The sequence below is a fragment of the Benincasa hispida genome, chromosome 11, assembly GCF_027475165.1.
Source record: "Benincasa hispida cultivar pf3 chromosome 11, pf3_genome.v1.1, whole genome shotgun sequence".
In the NCBI taxonomy this organism is placed as follows: domain Eukaryota; kingdom Viridiplantae; phylum Streptophyta; class Magnoliopsida; order Cucurbitales; family Cucurbitaceae; genus Benincasa; species Benincasa hispida.
Window position 1 is genome coordinate 17,333,808 of NC_143488.1, and position 19,032 is coordinate 17,352,839.

At 35.6% G+C, this 19,032-nt stretch overlaps 1 protein-coding gene across 1 annotated transcript; it reads left to right on the plus strand.

The window, feature by feature from the left end:
* Nucleotides 1-17,969: 17,969 nt before the first annotated feature.
* On the plus strand, nucleotides 17,970-18,822 carry LOC150032444 (uncharacterized). Its single transcript, XM_090307449.1, has one exon. The coding sequence runs from the start codon at nucleotides 18,106-18,108 to the stop codon at nucleotides 18,652-18,654; it is 549 nt and encodes a 182-aa protein (XP_090163575.1). The 5' UTR covers nucleotides 17,970-18,105; the 3' UTR covers nucleotides 18,655-18,822.
* The last annotated feature ends 210 nt before the right edge of the window (nucleotides 18,823-19,032 follow it).

The window sequence follows — 19,032 nt, forward strand, 5'->3', positions numbered from 1 at the left end:
TTTGCGCTTTTGATTTTTTTTCTGAAAAACTCTTAATGCTTATCGCTATAGCATTGTGAGTTTGCGAGGGGATGTTAATGTATTTATTATTGTTTATCCTAAGGGTAGATTAGTCTTTTACTTATTCTTTCATTGTTTGCCCTACTTATATAAACCTCATCAGTTAGTATCAAATAGTACTTTTTACTGATAAGAAAACCCTACTTTTCTCTCTAATTTTACAAGTAGTTGCTACCATAGGTTGTGAAAGAACATCAAAAGTGAGAAAAGGGGGAAGAAACTTGGGATTTTGTGGGGAGGGTAAGATGAAAGAAAGAGAAGAGGTTTCGAGGAGAGTGACCGTCAAATTTTGGGCAATTCAGAGATTAAGAATGATGCTCTGTTATTCTCTTTTCCTTGGTGAAAAATGTTCATAGACCCTTAGGTCATTTACACAAGATGGCCTTAAATTAGGGCAAAATAAATAAATCAGAAAATAATGAAGAGTGTAAACATGTCACAAAATAATAGGGTAAAGTAATATTCCATGTAACAAACTTTCAACCAACGTATGATTCTGGAATTATTTCCCTGATATTTCTTTTGCTCAGCTGACTATAATGGTTAATATATTTGGACTGTGCTGACTGGATAATTGACTTGTCAGTATGCTGAGTCATATCCTTAATATCCCCTTTCAAACGAGAGGGGACGTCCGCGAGACCAAGTTTGGAACGTAGATTTTGGAAACTAGAGTGTGTGAGGGCCTTGGTTAGACAATCAACAATCTGATCACTAGATGGAAGATAACGAACATCAAGAGCACCACTGAGAACTTTATCCCACACAAAGTGTATGTCGATTTTTATATGTTTAGTCTGAGCATGAAAGACAAGATTCGTGGCAAAATACCCAACACTGATGTTATCACACAAGAGTAATTGGTGCTTGAGAGGACTTGAACCTGAGTTCAGACAATAGTTGTTGAAGCCACGTAATTTCTGCCGAGGCATGGGCAAGAGCCCTGTACTCTGATTCAGTGCTTGATCTAGCAACAACACTTTGTTTCTTCTAGGACCAAGACACTAAGTTATTTTTAATGAATATTCAGTTGGCAGCGATGGATCGATGGTCATCAACATTTGATCCCCAATCAACATCTGAATAGCTTGTTAACTGTGTGTCAGTACTTGGCTAGAGAAGAATGCCATAATGTTTTGTGCCACTAAAATACCAGAGAACATGTTTTACTACCTGCCAATGAACATCAGTAGGTGAGCGAAGAAACTGGCTTAGGTGATTGACAATATATGAAATGTCAGGCCGAGTGTGTGTTAGGCACTGTAATGCTTTGACCGTGCTTCAATATAAAAATGGGTATTCAAGCAAAGTTCCATCAATAATGGATAGATGTTTTCCAACTTAAATAGTTGGTCGTTGACATATTTGGTTTGATTTAACAATATGCCTGAGTTCAGATAGTGTAGTTGAATACCCAAAAAATAATTTAACTTCTCTAAAGCTTTTAGAGCAAAAGATGAGTCTAAATATTTGATCAGTTTGGAGATTAAAGTACCATCATTGCCAGTTATAATAACATCATCAACATAAATGAGAATCAGAACAATAGAGGTATTTCTTCGATAGATAAAAAAGGATGTATCGGACCTTGAGTTCGTGAATCTCCAGGATAATAGTATGCTTTTAAGTGTATTTGTCTAGGCACGTGGTGCTTGTTTGAGGCCATATAGGGCCTTGTGTAAGCGGCATACATAATCAGGGAAGTCGGAGCTAACGTAGCCAGAGGATTGATGCATGTAGACCTCTTCATTAAGTTTTTCGTTTAGGAAGGCATTGTTGAAGTCGAGTTGGCAAATCACCTATTGATTCGAGAAAACGAGGCTGAGAATAACTCTGATAGTTGAAGCCTTAATAACAGGACTAAAGGTTTCAAAGAAATTATACCCGAACTCTGATGAAAACCTTTAGCAACAAGTCGTGCTTTGTATCGTTACATTGATCCATTCGCGTTCCGTTTTATCCAAAATATCCACTTATTTCCAACAATGTTCTAATTCGATTTAGGAGGAACAAGGGTCCAGGTTTGATTTCGTAGAAGTGCTTGATACTCATCGTCCATGGCGGCCTTCCACTAAGGTGTGGATAAGGCATTAGAGACGCATATTGGTTTCGTTGAGGTTCAGTCGTGAGAGACGCTAGAAACCCATACTTTAGGCTTGAATATTCTAGCCTTCCCTCTTATGATCATCAGGTGAGAGGGTTGAATAATGGGGTTTGTGATCATCAAGTGAAAGGTTTAAATAATGGGGTTTGTGATCATCGGTCGAGAGGGTTAGGGATTAGGGTTGGTGAGAGGAGGCGAGGGAAGTGATTGAGATTAAGATAAGTCAGAAGATAGAGATGGGGAGGAATGACTTGATGGAAGGAAGTTATGACACGAGGCTGAAGGAGTAGGAGTGGAGGACATCTCATGTGAAGCAGTGGGCTAATAACTTGGGCCTGAAGGGGAGGGAATTGATTGGTCCATATGAATAATTGTGGGGGATGGGTAGTCAATGGGTATGGATGGGCTTGAGTTGGGAATTGACTAGTGGGTTTGGTTTGAGGCTAAAAGTGAAGGTAAGAGTAAATGTGGTGTATCAGGCCAAAGTTGAGAAATGGGTTCGTAGATTGGAGGTGGGTTGATCTTCAATTTTTGGCTAGGAAATCCAATGGAGAAAAGAAATTTTGCTTCATTGAATATTACGTGCTTGGAAATGAAGATTCCACCATTGTTGTTTATGCACTTATATCCTTTATGGTATAGAGGCTTAGGCCATCAAGGTGAGACTGGCTTCCACAACTTGTCTATGTTTTCTCTCAGCTCTTCCATTTTGTTCAAATGTATGGGGGTAAGATAGCCTTGTTTCTATACCTAACTGTTTGGATAGTTGTTGAATTCTTATGTATTCTCCTCCATTATCGGACTGTAGAGTCTTCACTCCCAAATTAAATTGAGTTTTCACCATGTTTAAGAAATGTTTGAAGGCTATTATAATATCCTCTTTAATTTTAAGGGGTAAACCCAAATGAATCTACCGAAATCATCAAGGAACAAGATGTAATATCTGAAACCATCAGTGGACGACATTGAAGCTGGACCCCATACGTTGGTGTGTATAAGTTCAAATGGTTTTAATGTACACGAGGTAGAGTTCGGAAATGGCAATAAATGAGACTTCCCTAACTGACATGCTGAGCAAAATTCAGAAGTTTCATTAGTTTTAAATGACATATTACATCCTTTGACTATTAAATCAAAAACTCGTGAAGATGTGTGGCCTAAACAACGATGCCAAACATCCTTTGATACAACATTGTTAACTCTATTTTTGGGATGAACAAATGCTGATAGAATATCCTTATTTTTGTTCACAACCATTTGGTGTTTTAACATTTTCTCAGTGGTATTTTTAGTCTTGATCCAGCCTCGTTTAGTTGGTATAGTCCATCTTTAAGGGTTCCCTTCAAAACCACTCGATCCGTAGCTTTGTCCTTTATAAGACAATAACAATAATGAAATTCAACATAAACAGAGTTTTGATACACTAACTAAGTTCTTAGCAATTTCAGGAACAAACATAACATTATTTAGATTAAGTAAAGAGTTTCCACTGATTAGAGCTGAGCTACAATAGAAGCTATATTTAATTGTTCTCCATTACCCATAGTTACCAGCTCATTACCTCTATATTCATAAGGATTGTTGAGGCTGTTATAGTCAGCAGTGATATGATTTGTTGCACTACTATCTGCATACTAGTTTGCGCCCGGAATACTATTGCAGTTGGTCACAAATGGATTGCTATTCTGTGTAGTCACAAGAGCAATAGGGGATTTACCATTGTTAGTATTAGATGAGTTGTTACCTCCATTGTTACCTTTGTTGTTATTAGTAAGGACAAAATGGTAATAAACATAGGCTGAGTGACTGTATTTTCCACCTACTTGACAGCTTGGACGATTTCCACTTGATCTGCCTCTCTCACGTCCTCTATTTCCAATTTGGGATTGGCCTCCACGATTCTCATTGAAGGTCGAGCGTGCCCTATTGTTTTGGTTTGCATTCAAAGGATGTTGTCCTCCAAAACCTCTTCCTCCACTGGCTATATTGATCGCTGGGTTGGAACTGACACCATTTACTCTCAGAGGTTCTAATAGTCCAACTTTCTTTCATAAGTCAATAGTTTTGATTGCATTTCCAGCCATGACGTTTTTGGTCTCCCTTGTAAAGTTGCAACCACTGGGTTATAATCTTCATCCAGTCCTAAAAGGACTTAGGAAACAAGGTCTTAGGTAGGAACAGGGCTTCCCGCTTGACCTAAGTTATCAAAATGCAACTTCATCAAACGCAAATATTCAGACATACGAAGATTACCTTTTCTTTGTTGTTGGAAGATTTTCCTAAGATAGTCCTCTTCCGCTTTTGATAGAACACCAAAGAGCTTCTGTATAACATTCCAGAGGTCTTTTGAATTTTCGTAGCCCATCAGCTGTGTAGCTATTTTAGGAGTCATTGAGTTGTAGAGCCACCCAAGGAGTATTTAATCTAATGACAATCCAGGCCTCATATTGAGGGTTAAGTCCTCTAGCTGATCTAGGACTGGATGAACTTCCAGTGAGAGTCTGAGATGTTGAAGATCCGGCGACTGTTGCACCTTCTGCCATGATGGTTTTAGTGGTGTTCAGATACATCGATGGGCACTGTATCGCCCCTATTAGGTATCCTTCCAATCTGTAACTACAAAGGATGGGAGAGCTAAGTTTTTCCATAAGAGGAAATTACCTCGTTCTAATTTAATCGTGGTGATCTGGTTGAGGAGTTGGTTGTGTGGTGGACTGCTAAAGTTGGAAGTGCTGGCGTTGGCCTTTTTGGCTTTGATACCAAGTCAGATTTTGGGCAATGCAAAGATTAAGAATGATGGTATGTTATTCATGTTCACAGACCCTTAAGTCATTTATTACAAGATGGCCTCAAATTATGGAAAAATAAATAAATAAGAAAATAATGAAGAGTGTACACATGTCACAGAATAATAGGGGAAAGTAATATTCCCTGTAACAAACTTTCAACCAACGGATGCTTTTGGAATTATTTCCTTGATATTTCTTTTTCTCAGCTAACTGTAATGGTTGATATATTTGGACTGTGCTGACTGAATATTTGACTTGTCAATGTGCTGAGTCATATCCTTAATAGAGAGAAAGATGAAAAGAGAGAATGAAGAATTCATGGGTTTGAAGAAGATGAAAGAAAAATAAGTGGGTTTGAGTGGAGTAAGGTAAGATGAAAAGACTCAAGAAGAAGGTAAAATTACTTGACGGAGAGAGATGGAGATGAAAAGGAAAATGTTTTGAGAATGGAGAGAGAAATAAGTGCCCGGGTTTATTAAAATGTGTTGGGCTATGTAACAACCCAAATTTCGGGTAAGTTTTTTTTTTTTTTTTAATTTAATTCTCTTAAATTATTGATATTTTGTTTTGTTGGAGCCAAAGTTGAGTTAATTTAATGGTTAATTAATTCAAATACATGTGATAAGAGATTTAATTTTTTTTGGGGTTAATTAGATAAGAGATATGGAGTATTTGGAACTAAAGAATGAGAGGAGGAGAAATTAAAATCTGCTATAAGTTTAATATATAACTATACATATTAACTTAAGTGTAAAAAAAAAAAAAAGAAGAAACGTACTAGGTTTGTTTGAGGCTTCTCAGCCACCAGAATGTTGGATTCATGAAGCAAGCAACGGAAGTAAAACATGATTATTAGACATTCTAATTCATTAATTTTGGTTTCAAATTAAGCATGCTCATAAACTAAAAACAGAGTTTCAACACTAACCTTTGAAATATCTTTGATTAACGATCTTCAATTGCAATCTCCTTGATTTCTGCTTGTGAACCACCACAAAGCCTTTCCTACTATCCTCTTGGTACCTTGGATTGGGTTGTGGGAATCAAAATAAGCTTAGATTAAGGGAATAAGGAGAGAAGGTTTTCGATTTTGATAATATGGTTTTCGATTTTGATAATATGAAGAACAATTCTTCAATCACTCTTTCTCAACAAACTTCAACTGATTGCATCCACTCTTCCACTCAAAATTCCACTTTATACTGCATGACTTCCATGCAACTAACAACCTTGCATGAATCACAACTCATGCTTGAATAATTGAGCTGAAGAAGAATGGAATTGTGAGTGAGCTGCTGAAATTTGAAAGCGGAAAGATCCCACTTTTGGGATTTTTACCATTTTCAAATTTACTTTGTAATTTCTTTTTAAAACTGATTTTAAAAATAAATTTAATTTATAAATTAAAATTTATTAATTTTACAAAGTTAATTCAATAATTAATTTTCTAATAAAATCAATAAATTAATTAAACAATTCAATTAATTTTATTAATTTAATATCAAATACTAAATTAATTTGTCACCAATTCCATTATCATGAATTTAATATTTAAATCATATTTAAATATTAATCGATTCTCCAATTCTGTTTAATTCCAATATTAAACGTGTAATTATATCACATATAATTATTAATTCCCTTAATTCTAATTTGAACGTTTCAAATCAACTTATCACGCTACTCTAAGGCTAATCCGTTTGTGAGCTAGTAGGGGGACCTGGTGGACCTATAGATCATGAGCTCCAATAATTCGAAATTAATTGGCTAAACTCTTTACACTGAATTAACCTCCATTTGTTAACTACTGAGTCACTCCACTAAAGCCATAGTTGCACCCCCCTCACTGTGGATATATTGTATCCACTAGATATAACCATGATTAGTGAGTTAACCCTTCACAGGTTGTTCGTAATAATGACTAGGTTAAAAGGCTGTTTTACCCTCGAGATTACCTCTTGTTCCTTAAGTCTCGCTAATCCTCTAATGAATAATTGGTTTGTGATCCGATCATCAAACCTGATCCCTCTCGGGCCAATGAGAGGGTGGAGCCCATTGTTCAAGACTCGAAGTCAGTACTTAAAGTAATAACCTCTATATTATCTCTGAAAGTAGGTAGGAGTGAATTCCATCTTACACCCTATGTCTCCAGATATCTACCCGATCTTACCCCTGAAATTGGAGGATTATTGAGCCGGCACTGTTGAGCCAACCCTCACCCATGAAAATCTAAGAATTATCCCAAATAGTCAGTCTTAAATAGAAAACAACGTTATAAAGTAAGAGTGACTTAATTCATGGTTCGATTTTGTGCAAACTCATTGCACAGGATGCCCTCACTTCTCATGTTATCACATGTACGAATTAAGATCACTTCGTTTGTAGCACTTTACAACTCTTTATAACAACTACAGGGTGGGCCACATCCAATAGTGTTACTAGAATAAGGCACCCAACCTTACTCATATACTATAGATCATTTTGACTATTTACTCGAACCTGATCTACTTTTATGTCTCCACGTAAAGTTCAAGTACTCATATAATAGTTATGGATCTTTTAGTTTATTGGATTTATTTCTAAAATAAAATAAGCAATTCATATATTCAATAATAACTTATTGAATTTTTAGAATAAGTTTATTGTTTACAAACCACGAATTTTAGGACATAAAACCCAACACAAAACTCTTCTCCCTTGCGTCTTTTTCTTCTTCACGTGAACAACCTAGCCATTGCTAGTCCAAATCGATGTTGACATTTCGCTCTCCATCACTATCAACCCAACCTCCGTCGATCGTAGTTTGACGTCGATGACGCCTGCTCGACTTACATGCCTTGATTTCCACATCGTTGCAACTTTGCCATTCACAGCAAATTGTCCACATTCCTGGGTTTCTTTGAATGTTGCCACCAACCTTCGACACCGAATTTTCATCAGATCTTGCTAGAATCTTAGCTTTGGGGGTATATTTGGTTATTTTGGTAAGTTTATGAGGGATTTCTTGAAGATCTTTATTACCCACTATGTTTTGGCTTTGTTTCATTAATACCCATCATGTTTTGGTGTTAGATTGAAGGGTTGAGGCATGGTTGGTTGTTGCCCAGCAGGTTCGATTTGATATTGATAAGGTTTTGTAAGTATGTGAGGATTATCTAGAATTTCCATTGAATGTTGGTTTAATTGATTGATGTCCATGATATTTTTGAGGTTAGGTTACAATTTAAAGCCTTTTGAGCTGCTATCCATCATTTTTAGGGGTGTTTCGATAAGTTTTTGGTGAGTATTAGTGCCCCAAATTCCATAGAGATTCCTTATGGTTGCTGTAATTTTAGGTTTAAAATCCTTAATGTGGTCTATGCTTAAGGTGAAGTCTCAATTGAGGTTTGAAGTGATGTTGATTCAAGCCATACTTTGGGTAATCAATTATTCAAAACTTTTCAAGTTAAGTTTGTGAATTGAAATTTTGCCCAAAGTTGGGATTAAATTGTTTTATAATTTTAGGGTTTCATTCAAGGATTGTTTTTAAGCATGGAGAAGATAAGCTTGCTTGAACGTAATTGGATGTGATATCAAGGTAAGTGGTTTACTACTTGTTCGCCCTCGAACCAGACACCCTAACTAAGTTGATGTAAGATTGTGTATACACGTAATAACATGATATTATTATGATGGAATGATTTGCTATGATTTTCTAATGGATGGACTGTTGAGGGTGTTCCAGAAACCTATGAATCATGCTACTAAGATCGTGATAACAAGTGTCACACCCCTTCCCAGATTACCTTCATAACTCGAGAAGAGATGTGAAGACACCTGTTGCCAACACTTGTATCTTTGGCATCTATTGCCCTACCTATTCCTGTAACCTGTATCCATGACAACTACTGCCCTACCTATTCCTATAACCTGTATCTTTGGCACCTGTTAACCTAATAACAATTTAAAATTTTATAGCAGATACATACATAATCACATAACACCTTAACAACACTGGTACTACTGACTAAATATCCACATCCATTTACATAACAGTCTCATTGATAATAAATGTTTGCATTTACAATCTTTGACTCAAAACTCTACCTTGGATCTCGTTACATGTATAGACAAAAATTAGGGTTTAAACAGACATAGTAAACCACCTAAACTTCAAGTTTATGAGAGAACCCTGAAACATGAATTATATCATACTTTAAGCTATGAAATAAAAACTCATCATCATTCCTGTAAAGCACCTCTACTTCTCTGCCTGAACAAGTGGGAGAGCCCTTTTGCTCAATCCCTAGTAACCTTAATTGAGAGAGAGTCCTTTTGCTCAATCTCATCAACGTCGATAACATGAGTCATACGTGCATGTAGAGTTAAATTGGGTCTTGACCACCTTACCATACCTTCAGTGTCAAGGATCCCTAACATAACGAAAAACTGGGTACCTTACCATACCTTCGGAACTAACATTGGAGTAAGGCTTGTACAAGGCACAAAACATTTTAAAACATTCAATGAATATAAAACATAATACTCGTGGTGAACACGATTAAACTTTATAAGTTTTATGTCATCACATAGTGCCTTGTAAACTGTTCATGCTCACCAATTCTTTTATAGAAAATCATTATAACTTATAACATGGACATAAACTTGCTGAAATCGCATGCTAAATTCACATATGAAATCTCATTCTTGAAAATAGGGATAAGAGGTCAACATATAAGTAAAACATGCGTTGTAGAAATTACGGTATTAAAACAACATGTTTATCTAGCTATGTGTTGAAAATCTTACACTAAACTTGTTATTTAGAATTCAGTTATAAAACTTGTCACTCACTGTTTTAAGCTACTTATCTAAGGGTCTGTAGGCCTCTCCTATTTGCGCCTGCCCTATAATAAGAAGAGGTCCCTTGGTTAGTATCATTAGCTCATTTTTTAGCTTAACATAAATACTTAACTTAACCTCATACGTAATACTTGTCTTATCATATCATTTACACTTAGCTATTTTACCTTATAACTTGGCTGAAAAATGCAACCTTTGCTCACGACTGCTCGGGTAAGCACTGAAAAATACTTTCTAGCCTATGCAATGAACATCCACTATGCAGCGTGCTCAATATGCCTCTGCTGCGAGCACTCCCTCCATGCAGCCCCACACCTCACACCGTATGCACACCTTGTCAATGCTTGCACGCATCATCGCATACCATCGACTGGTCAGCTACTTGTTTATTCTTCAGATGCAACTACCTGCTTGTTCATCCATAATACCATTTCCAGATTTCAATTTCCAACTTTAATAACTTAAAATCTAGTCCACATTTCACTAAATTTCCTTTAAATAACTTACTCATAAACATCTTAATTTCCTTACCTCAAAATATGAGCATTAAATTCCTCTTGACAAGTTGGAAATCCTTCAATCTTTTAAGCTTCAAAGTTCAAATGTTCGAATCTCACCTTGGCAGCCCAAAACCATCTTCAACATCGATTTGAGCTTCAAGTGGGTAGCAACTTTTCAGCCTTAGCACGAGTAAAGTGGCAAAATAGATTCCCTCTTTTCCCTCTTTTCAACTTCTATACTTAAGTTTGCATGAATACTTAACTTAAACAATTGCCACTTGACCCACTAATTTTTAATTAGTGCTCCCAAGGTTGCCACTTATCCCACTAACCAAATGATTAAGCTGATCTTTATCAACTTTACTTCATCGCATAGGACTTACGTCCACTCAAGCCCTTTCTTGGTCATCGTTTACTCTTATCCATCATCGCACTAATTGAGCGACACCATCATCGCATTAATCCACAACAATCTCGTTTATTAACTTTTAAGCCTCTCGACCAACACTTACTTTGCAACCCCCCTAACATACTGCCTTAGCATCTTTTTGGAGTGCTTGCTTGGGCAACTGGGCCGTTTGCACAACGCCTACATTGATCCTCACCAATCTCATATGAGATTGGTTGCATATTTCCTTTTTACCAGCCTTGACCCACTATTTCTCACTCGAGAGCCAACTTAACTTCTTCAATGGCCTTTCGCAACGTCATGGGCCATACTTAGCCATAATGTCCCCTTTTTGGACTTCTGGCCGCAGAACTCAACATGTTTGGCCACATAGCCTGACATGACTAGATCGCATCAAACTCTTTATTTCCTTCTAAGTGTCAACTCTTCTCTATCTCACCTGAGAGCTCATTCTCCAATACTTAAAAGTATTTTTTTGCCCTTCAAGTCCCCGAAAGCCTTACTTCCTAACAGTTAGAATATTTTTCCTCATTTAACCACAAACTTTTCATCCATTACAACTAATTCAATAATCACACACACATGCTTACAAAAACTTAAATTCATATTTAAGAGGGCTTAAACATAGGGTTTTAAAACACACACATGCTTACAAAAACTCCTATCAGGCTGTGTACATCTTATGTTTATGAGCCCCCTGGTTCACCATTATGACTGATTCGATGTTCCTAAGGGATCACCACTATTGCTATGATATGTGTCCCTTTGGGATCACTAGACTACCATGATATGTGTTCCTTTGGGTTTACTAGACTGCCATAATATTCTGGATGACTAGACTGCCATGATATGTGTTCCTTTGGGTTCACTAGATTGCCATGATATGTGTCTCTTCGAGATCACTAGATTGTCATGATATGTGTTCCTTTGAGATCACTGCCTACGAAAGCGTGCCTTTGAGTTCACCCTTTATGCCTATGCCTATGATACATGATGTACACCCGTGTCTCGATAGAAAGACTAACAAATTCACCTAGTTGGCCTAGTAGTGGGTCGCTTACTTAGATTTTATACTCATTCTTTCTTATGATATCTTTTTTAAATAAGGGTAAGGATGAATCGAAGAATGACAAGAAGAACTTGTAACCATGCCATGGGGACTAGACAGAAGCTTCTGCTCATGTTTTCATATTTGAGATGAGTCTTAGAATTTGAAATTTTGGAACTTTTTATATTAAAATTTCAAAATCGTAGATGTTTTTCAGTTTTGAACTTATGTTTTTAGGGGGACCCCGAACAAATGTTTTAAGTTGTATTAGTGAAATTTTATTAATTTTGTTTGACATATGTATTCATTTTATTTTCATTCGAGCAAAGAGTTAAATTTTTATCTAAGGTCTATACATGCATATAGTAGTATTCTATTAGTAAATGTTGAAAAGTTGGGTTGTTACAGGCCATAATGAGTGATATTTAGGTTTTTTTTTTATTTTTTATTTTTTTAATTACTTTCAGTTCGGTTTGATTTTATTGGTTTTCAATAAATTTAAATCGTGAATCGAACCAAAATTGATGTTTTTTTTTTAATTCTTAAACCGAACAATTCAATTTTTTTTTCCAAAATAACCGAACTAGTCCAATCACTTTGGCTCGATTCAATTTGGTTCTTCGGTTTTTTTTTTTTTTTGGTTTCGCTCTCACTTCTATTACTGAAGCATGCTATATACTTATGCAGAGTTTCTTGGATCTGTGCTTAATAGTTAAACTCATGTTTTGTTGGTTTTCATTGATCTATTCCTTTCAAAAATTGAGTTACAGAAGCATGACCTAACTCATTGAAGGAATCAATAATTGACTTCCTTTTGAGTTTCCAGAACCATTCTTTTGTAGATCCCCCCGGAGTAAAGTAGAATGTCCTGCATCTTATTTCATCTTGTAATCCATGAAGCTCCATCCAAGAATGGTGAGTATCGTGTTGGTCCATGAGATCTTTCTTTCTATCATATGGGCTCATTGGTGGTCGTTTTGAATCCATAATTTCGTTTGTGAATGAGGGATATAATATTTCGATCAGAGCATCTAAATCAAATCCTTCGACCAAATATTGCCTACATTGTAAATCATTTGAGTCAGTTTTTGAAACAATCTATAGATGTTCATTGACACGTTGGGAAAAAAACCTCCCACTTCTACCGCAGGAATAAGCAAAAAAATAATAGAGACATTAAATGAAAGCAATAAAACAGGAAACACAAGAATTTACATGGAAAACTCCTAACTCAAAGAAAAAACACGACCTACTAGAAAGAAATCCACTATGTGACAAATTGTTACAATCACACAGAACAATTCTCTCCCTGATCCCAATTACAAGAGTACTCTCTCAAAGCTTTTGACTACTCACACATTTTCCCCACTCTCCAACTAGAGAATACAAAAGAAATTTAATCAGAGTTAGAACACTAAGCTTAAAGTATTTCTAACTGAGACAACTGAAAAACAAAGGCATGGACTCCTTTTATAGGCTTGGAACCCATGACTTTCCTAAACCTTTTTTATGTAAGACAAGCCCATAACTTTCCTAAACCTTTTCAATATAGAAAAAGCCCATGACTTTCCTAAATCTTTTTTATGTGGGCAACTTCACTAATAATATTTTACCAAAAAAACCCAACAAATTTCACATTGGCAAGATATTTGAAGAATCCATAGCTTCTGCAACATCTATTGTCTTCACCAACAATCATAATTCTCATCTCATAGAATTATAATCTACTTTATCATAAAAAGTAGACCACTTAGAATACCGCCTCCCAAGATTTTCCTTTTTCGTCATATGTTGATAAACTATGTTAATATTTATGGTGTAACTTCCACCTATTTGGCTCATCTGAAAGTCTTTCAGCCATCGACACAACTTCCACCACACATCTTGCATATCCACAAAGTCAATGCCCCTGTGTAAATTTGTAGAACCGCTAACATCACATCCTCTATCATGGTAAAGTAGACATACCATGAGGATGAATTTTAACTTTCTTTAGTGGAGAAGATTGTCATCTTCCGTGACGATGGAGACAACGTTAGCATCCGAATCAGAGCTTTTTGACGAACCTGCTTTGTTAGGACAATCCTTTTTCATGTGTCCAAACCGTCCATATTCTCAGAAAACCTTTTTATACACAAACTATTTCTTCTTCTTCTACTTATTGGCTACTAGTACTGAATCCTCTTGTGAAGTATGTCCTTTACTATTCAGTCTTCTTTCTTCTAACAAAAGTTTACTAGCAATCTTAGCAAACACTAAAGTTTCCTTCCCGTACATTGCTTCATGCTTCTCCTAAAGCTTTTTGGGGTGCCTTATCTTCATCTTCTATCTTCAATCCTATCACCTCCAGCTCAGAAACAATGTCATTGAGAATAGCCAAATGATCTAATTTTGTTTTGTATCTTCTACCATTCACAACGTGTGAAACTGCTCCTTCAGACACAACCGATTTGAAATGTTTTTTGCCTGATACATTGCTTCATACTTCTCCTAAAGCTTTTTGGCTGTTGCAATTCCATGCACATTTGCAAGAACATTCTTATCAAATTTAGCTTGATTGCACTTACAACTCTTAAATCCATCTCCTCCCAATCTTCATCGCTCATGTTGGATGTCTTAAAACCTTTACTGGAACCACCACTGGACTCTCTTGGGCCACTATCACCGCTTAACTCTTTAGAAGCACCAATGCTTGGTCTTCCCTTCAAGGTCTTGTGTAATCTAGTTTGTATCAGTATATGCTTGATTTGCACTTGCCACAAGCCAAAGTTGATCTTCCATCAAATTTCTCCACATCAAACTTTATCGAACCCATAAAGCTTGACATATTTGCTTATTTTCCTAGCAATAGAAAATAGTGAACAACCAACACTATTCACAAACACCACAACTTGTTTCAAGAATTCTTTTCTGATGTGGAAGCTCAGACAAAGCTGCAACCATATAACATACTTAGAAATTCAAGAAATTATGAACCTGACGCTCTGATACCACTTGTTGGAAAAAGACCTCCCACTTCTATCGCAGAAATAAGCAGAAAAATAACAGAGAAATTAAATGAAAGCAATAAAACTGAAAACATAAGAATTTACGTGAAAAACTCCCAACTCGTCGAAAAACCATGGCCTACCAAAAAGAAATCCACTATGTGACAAATTTTTACAATCACATAGAACAATTCTCTCCCCGATCCCAATTACAAGAGCATTCTCTCAAAGCTTTTGACTACTCACACCTTTTTCCCACTCTCCAACTAGAGAATACAAAAGAAATTTAATTAGAGTTAGCACACTAAGCTTAAAGTGTTTCTAATTGGGATAATTGAAAAACAAAGGCATGGGCTCCTTTTATAGACTTGGAGCCCATGACTTTCCTAAACCTTTTTGATGTAGCACAAGCCCATGACTTTCCTAAACCTTTTCAATGTAGAAAAAACCTATGACTTTCCTAAATCTTTTTTATATGGACAACTGCACTTCTAATATTTTGACAAAAATCCAACATGGAACACCGTAGAGTTCTTTGTTACCTAACTAGAACCAAGACAGTTTGCCTTCATGTTCAACCAAGGTGTGATTGGTGCTCTATCATTGGTTTTTCTAACATCGATTGGACATCTAACATTCATGATCAACGCTCTTTTGTAGCCTATTGTGAGTTTCTTAGGAACACTTGTGTCTTGATCTTCCAAGAAACAAACTGCGATGGCCAGATTGAGCACATAGTTTAAATATCGAGCTCTAATTCATTCAACCGTTATTTTTTTTGGCTTCATCAATTACTCGTTGGTGTTCCTGTTCGTTCCCCCACCTATATTGTGGAACAATAATATCAGTGCTAGTGCACTTACTACTGTTCCAATTTTTCATGCTCGCACAAAATACAAAAATAAATTTTCACTTTCTTTATAATGAATGTGCTTCGAGGGGATCTTGAAGTTCGACGTGTAACCATCTTCTACTCAACTAGCTGTCTGTTTGACTAAATCGCTTACCCACACCTAGTTCATCTATGCTTACCAAACTCGGGATTTGTGTCCGTGTAATTCATTATTAGGATTTCATTCACTCTTAATTTGTTATGCAAAATCCTAAAAGAGTTGTATAAGTAAAGAGCATTATGATCCCTTGAAGGAATATAGAATATGGAAAAGCCTGCCTCCATCTCTCCTTGCTCCGTGCTTTTGTTTTTTTGGGTACTTCTGTTTTTCTATTTATTAAATCTAGCCGCCTATAGTTGTCCCTGAGCTAATCCTACTTTACCAATTGACTTTGAAAGTCTATGAGTTAGCAAATATATACTCTCGTATCTATTTGCCATCATAATAGATATACTTGCAACACATCAAAAATAACTAATGAAATGTTTGAGCCCCAGGTAGAATAGGTCCACTTCATATTTGGGGCTCTGATTATAATATACCTAAAAAAAAAATGTCATTGCCACATTTATTGACTTTTTTTTTTTTTTTTTTAGTTTTTTGAATCCATCATCAAGAAAAATGTACAGTTGACTCATGAACAATATATTATTGTTGGTTGTTTCATGACTTTATAATTTAGTCAACAACAAAAATTTAACATTTATTACCTATCATGGTAACATTTTTTTTATGACAATTTACCATTGTCAATAAAAGACTCAAAAGTTGACTTCTTCTGTCAATTAAACTTTTACATTGACATTAAAAATATGACACAAAAATATTAACAATGACACATCTAGAGTATCCATCATGCCTTAATCATGACACTTTCTAAGAGTCAGTGAATTGCATATATTGACACTTATTTATAGTCATTGAAGTCTGACTGATGACAATATTCTAATGTCATATTAATACATCTCATGACATTTGCGAAATATAAAAAATGCTTATAATGATGGACAACTTTTTAATTTGCTTTATACTATCATTACACATATATTTTATCTAACTTTGACAAAAAATATGTAGTTGGTGTTTCTAACTATTATAAGCTACAATTAATTATAGTATTATTATTTTCAAATCTTTGTCACACTATTATTTTCTACCCAAAATAAAATAATCTACATCCCAAACACACAGACTATTATATAACCACTAAAATAATTTGCACCCTAAACATAGCCTATTATAACCCACAGATATGGTAACCAACTCTCCCCGAATATATGCTTAAAAGGGGAAAAAATTTGGTTATACAAAATCATAAAAGTTTAAACTTTGGAAGTGGGGGTAAGGTTCGTAAAAGAGTAATATTTAAGTACAGTCTAAGCTGCACACATCTTATTGGGAAAAACCTACTATTACCGCATGAATAAAAAAAAAAAAAATAATAATAACTGAGAAATTAAAAAAAAACCACAAAACTAAGAAACATAAGAATTTACGTGGGAAACTCCAAACTCAGAGAACAACCTAGCCCACCATTACAGGAATTATACTATGTAAAAAATTGTTATAATCACATAGAATAATTCTCTCCCGATCTCAATTACAAGAGTAATAACCACAAAACTAAGAAACATAAGAATTTACGTGGGAAACTCCAAACTCGGAGAACAACCTAGCCCACCACTACAGGAATTATATTATGTAAAAAATTGTTATAATCACACAGAATAATTCTCTCCCGATCTCAATTACAAGAGTAATAACCACAAAACTAAGAAACTTAAGAATTTACGTGGAAAACTCCAAACTCGGATAACAACCTAGCCCACCACTACAGGAATTATACTATGTAAAAAATTGTTATAATCACACAGAATAATTCTCTCCTGATCTCAATTACAAGAGTACTCTCTCAAAGCTTTTGTACTACTCACACTTTTTAATCACACTGTCAAACTAAAGAATACAAAAAGGAATTTAACTAGAGTTCACACCCAAGTTTAAAGTGTTTCTAATTGAGATGATTTGAAACCGAAGCTTAGACTCCTTTTATCGAATTTGGAGTTCATCGCTTCCTTGAACCTTTCCAATGTGGGGACAATTACAATTTTAATATTTTGTCAAAATCCAACACTTACTATTATCCTTTTCAATCACATAGAAAAAACAAACTCAAAAATATATGTTTTTTCTTTCCTTTTTTAAGCAGTTCAGTATAGCAAACTGTGATTGGACTATTAGGTGAACCATATAAAGATGGGTGCAACACGTCAAAAATCCAGTAAAAGACGGGTAGAAAAGCTTAATTAGTACTTTATTTTCAATAAAGAAACTCAACATCATCCCTGCATACAGAACCAGAGTCTTTCTATACCTATAAATGTGGCAAAAAGCTTTTACTCTATTTTCCTCTACCAAGAACTCCTATACACTTTTGGGATAATTTAGCAGAAGCTTGAAGATATCAAAAGTCATGAACAAGTTCAAGAAATCAGAAATTCTAGTGCTTTTAGGCCTCACAGTGCTTCTAGTAATAACTCCTCTTCTTTCTTCATCCCTAAGACCAACATATCTTTACTTCATCTTCAACCTCCTCATCATTGCCCTTGGAGCACAAGCTGGCCTTCTCTCATCAGCTTTCCCAAATAATGATCCTCCTGATCAAGACAAAACCAACAAGCTTTCTTTAACTTTATCCGAAACCGTGGAAAGCTCCGCCAAGAAGCACCGGGCTTTGGAGAAGGCTCACTCCGACAAAAATCCGGCTGGCAATGTCAAGATGGAATCTCTTAAGAAGTGTCCCTCTGCTTCGAGTATTTTCTATATCGGAGAGGGCGATAGCGAGGCGGAGGACACGACAGCGGTCGAGGATGTGGAAGAGGAGGTTGGCGGGGGCGGAAATAATGAGCAAGAATTGTTTGCTCAAGCTGAGACGTTTATTGGGAACTTCTATAAGCAGTTGAAGATGCAGAAAGAAGAGTCTTGGAAAAACATTCATGGTTTCTATCAAAAACGCTCTTGAGTTCTATTCTTCTTTTCTCTTTGATCCATCAAGTTATTTGGGATGTGAATGAAATTCTTGAAATATGTAAAACAAAAACAAAACGGAAAGTTCTTGTAGGTTTGTACAGTTTAATCCAGCTTATTGTATTATGTAGTGAATCTAATATTACGTTAAATTATGGATTAATCTAAAAGCTTAAACTAATAAGTGTAGATAAATTTTTTATTAAAAAAAAATGGACGAACAAAATTTAATGTTATACACCTGAGTAGACGACTTAGCGGATTTGAAGAAAAAAAAAATTAGAAATGTCACCCTAATAGTGACTTTGAATTTTTTCCCCATATATCTCATTTTTTTTTTCTCTAAATTATGCTAGGTTTTCTTATACAAGCC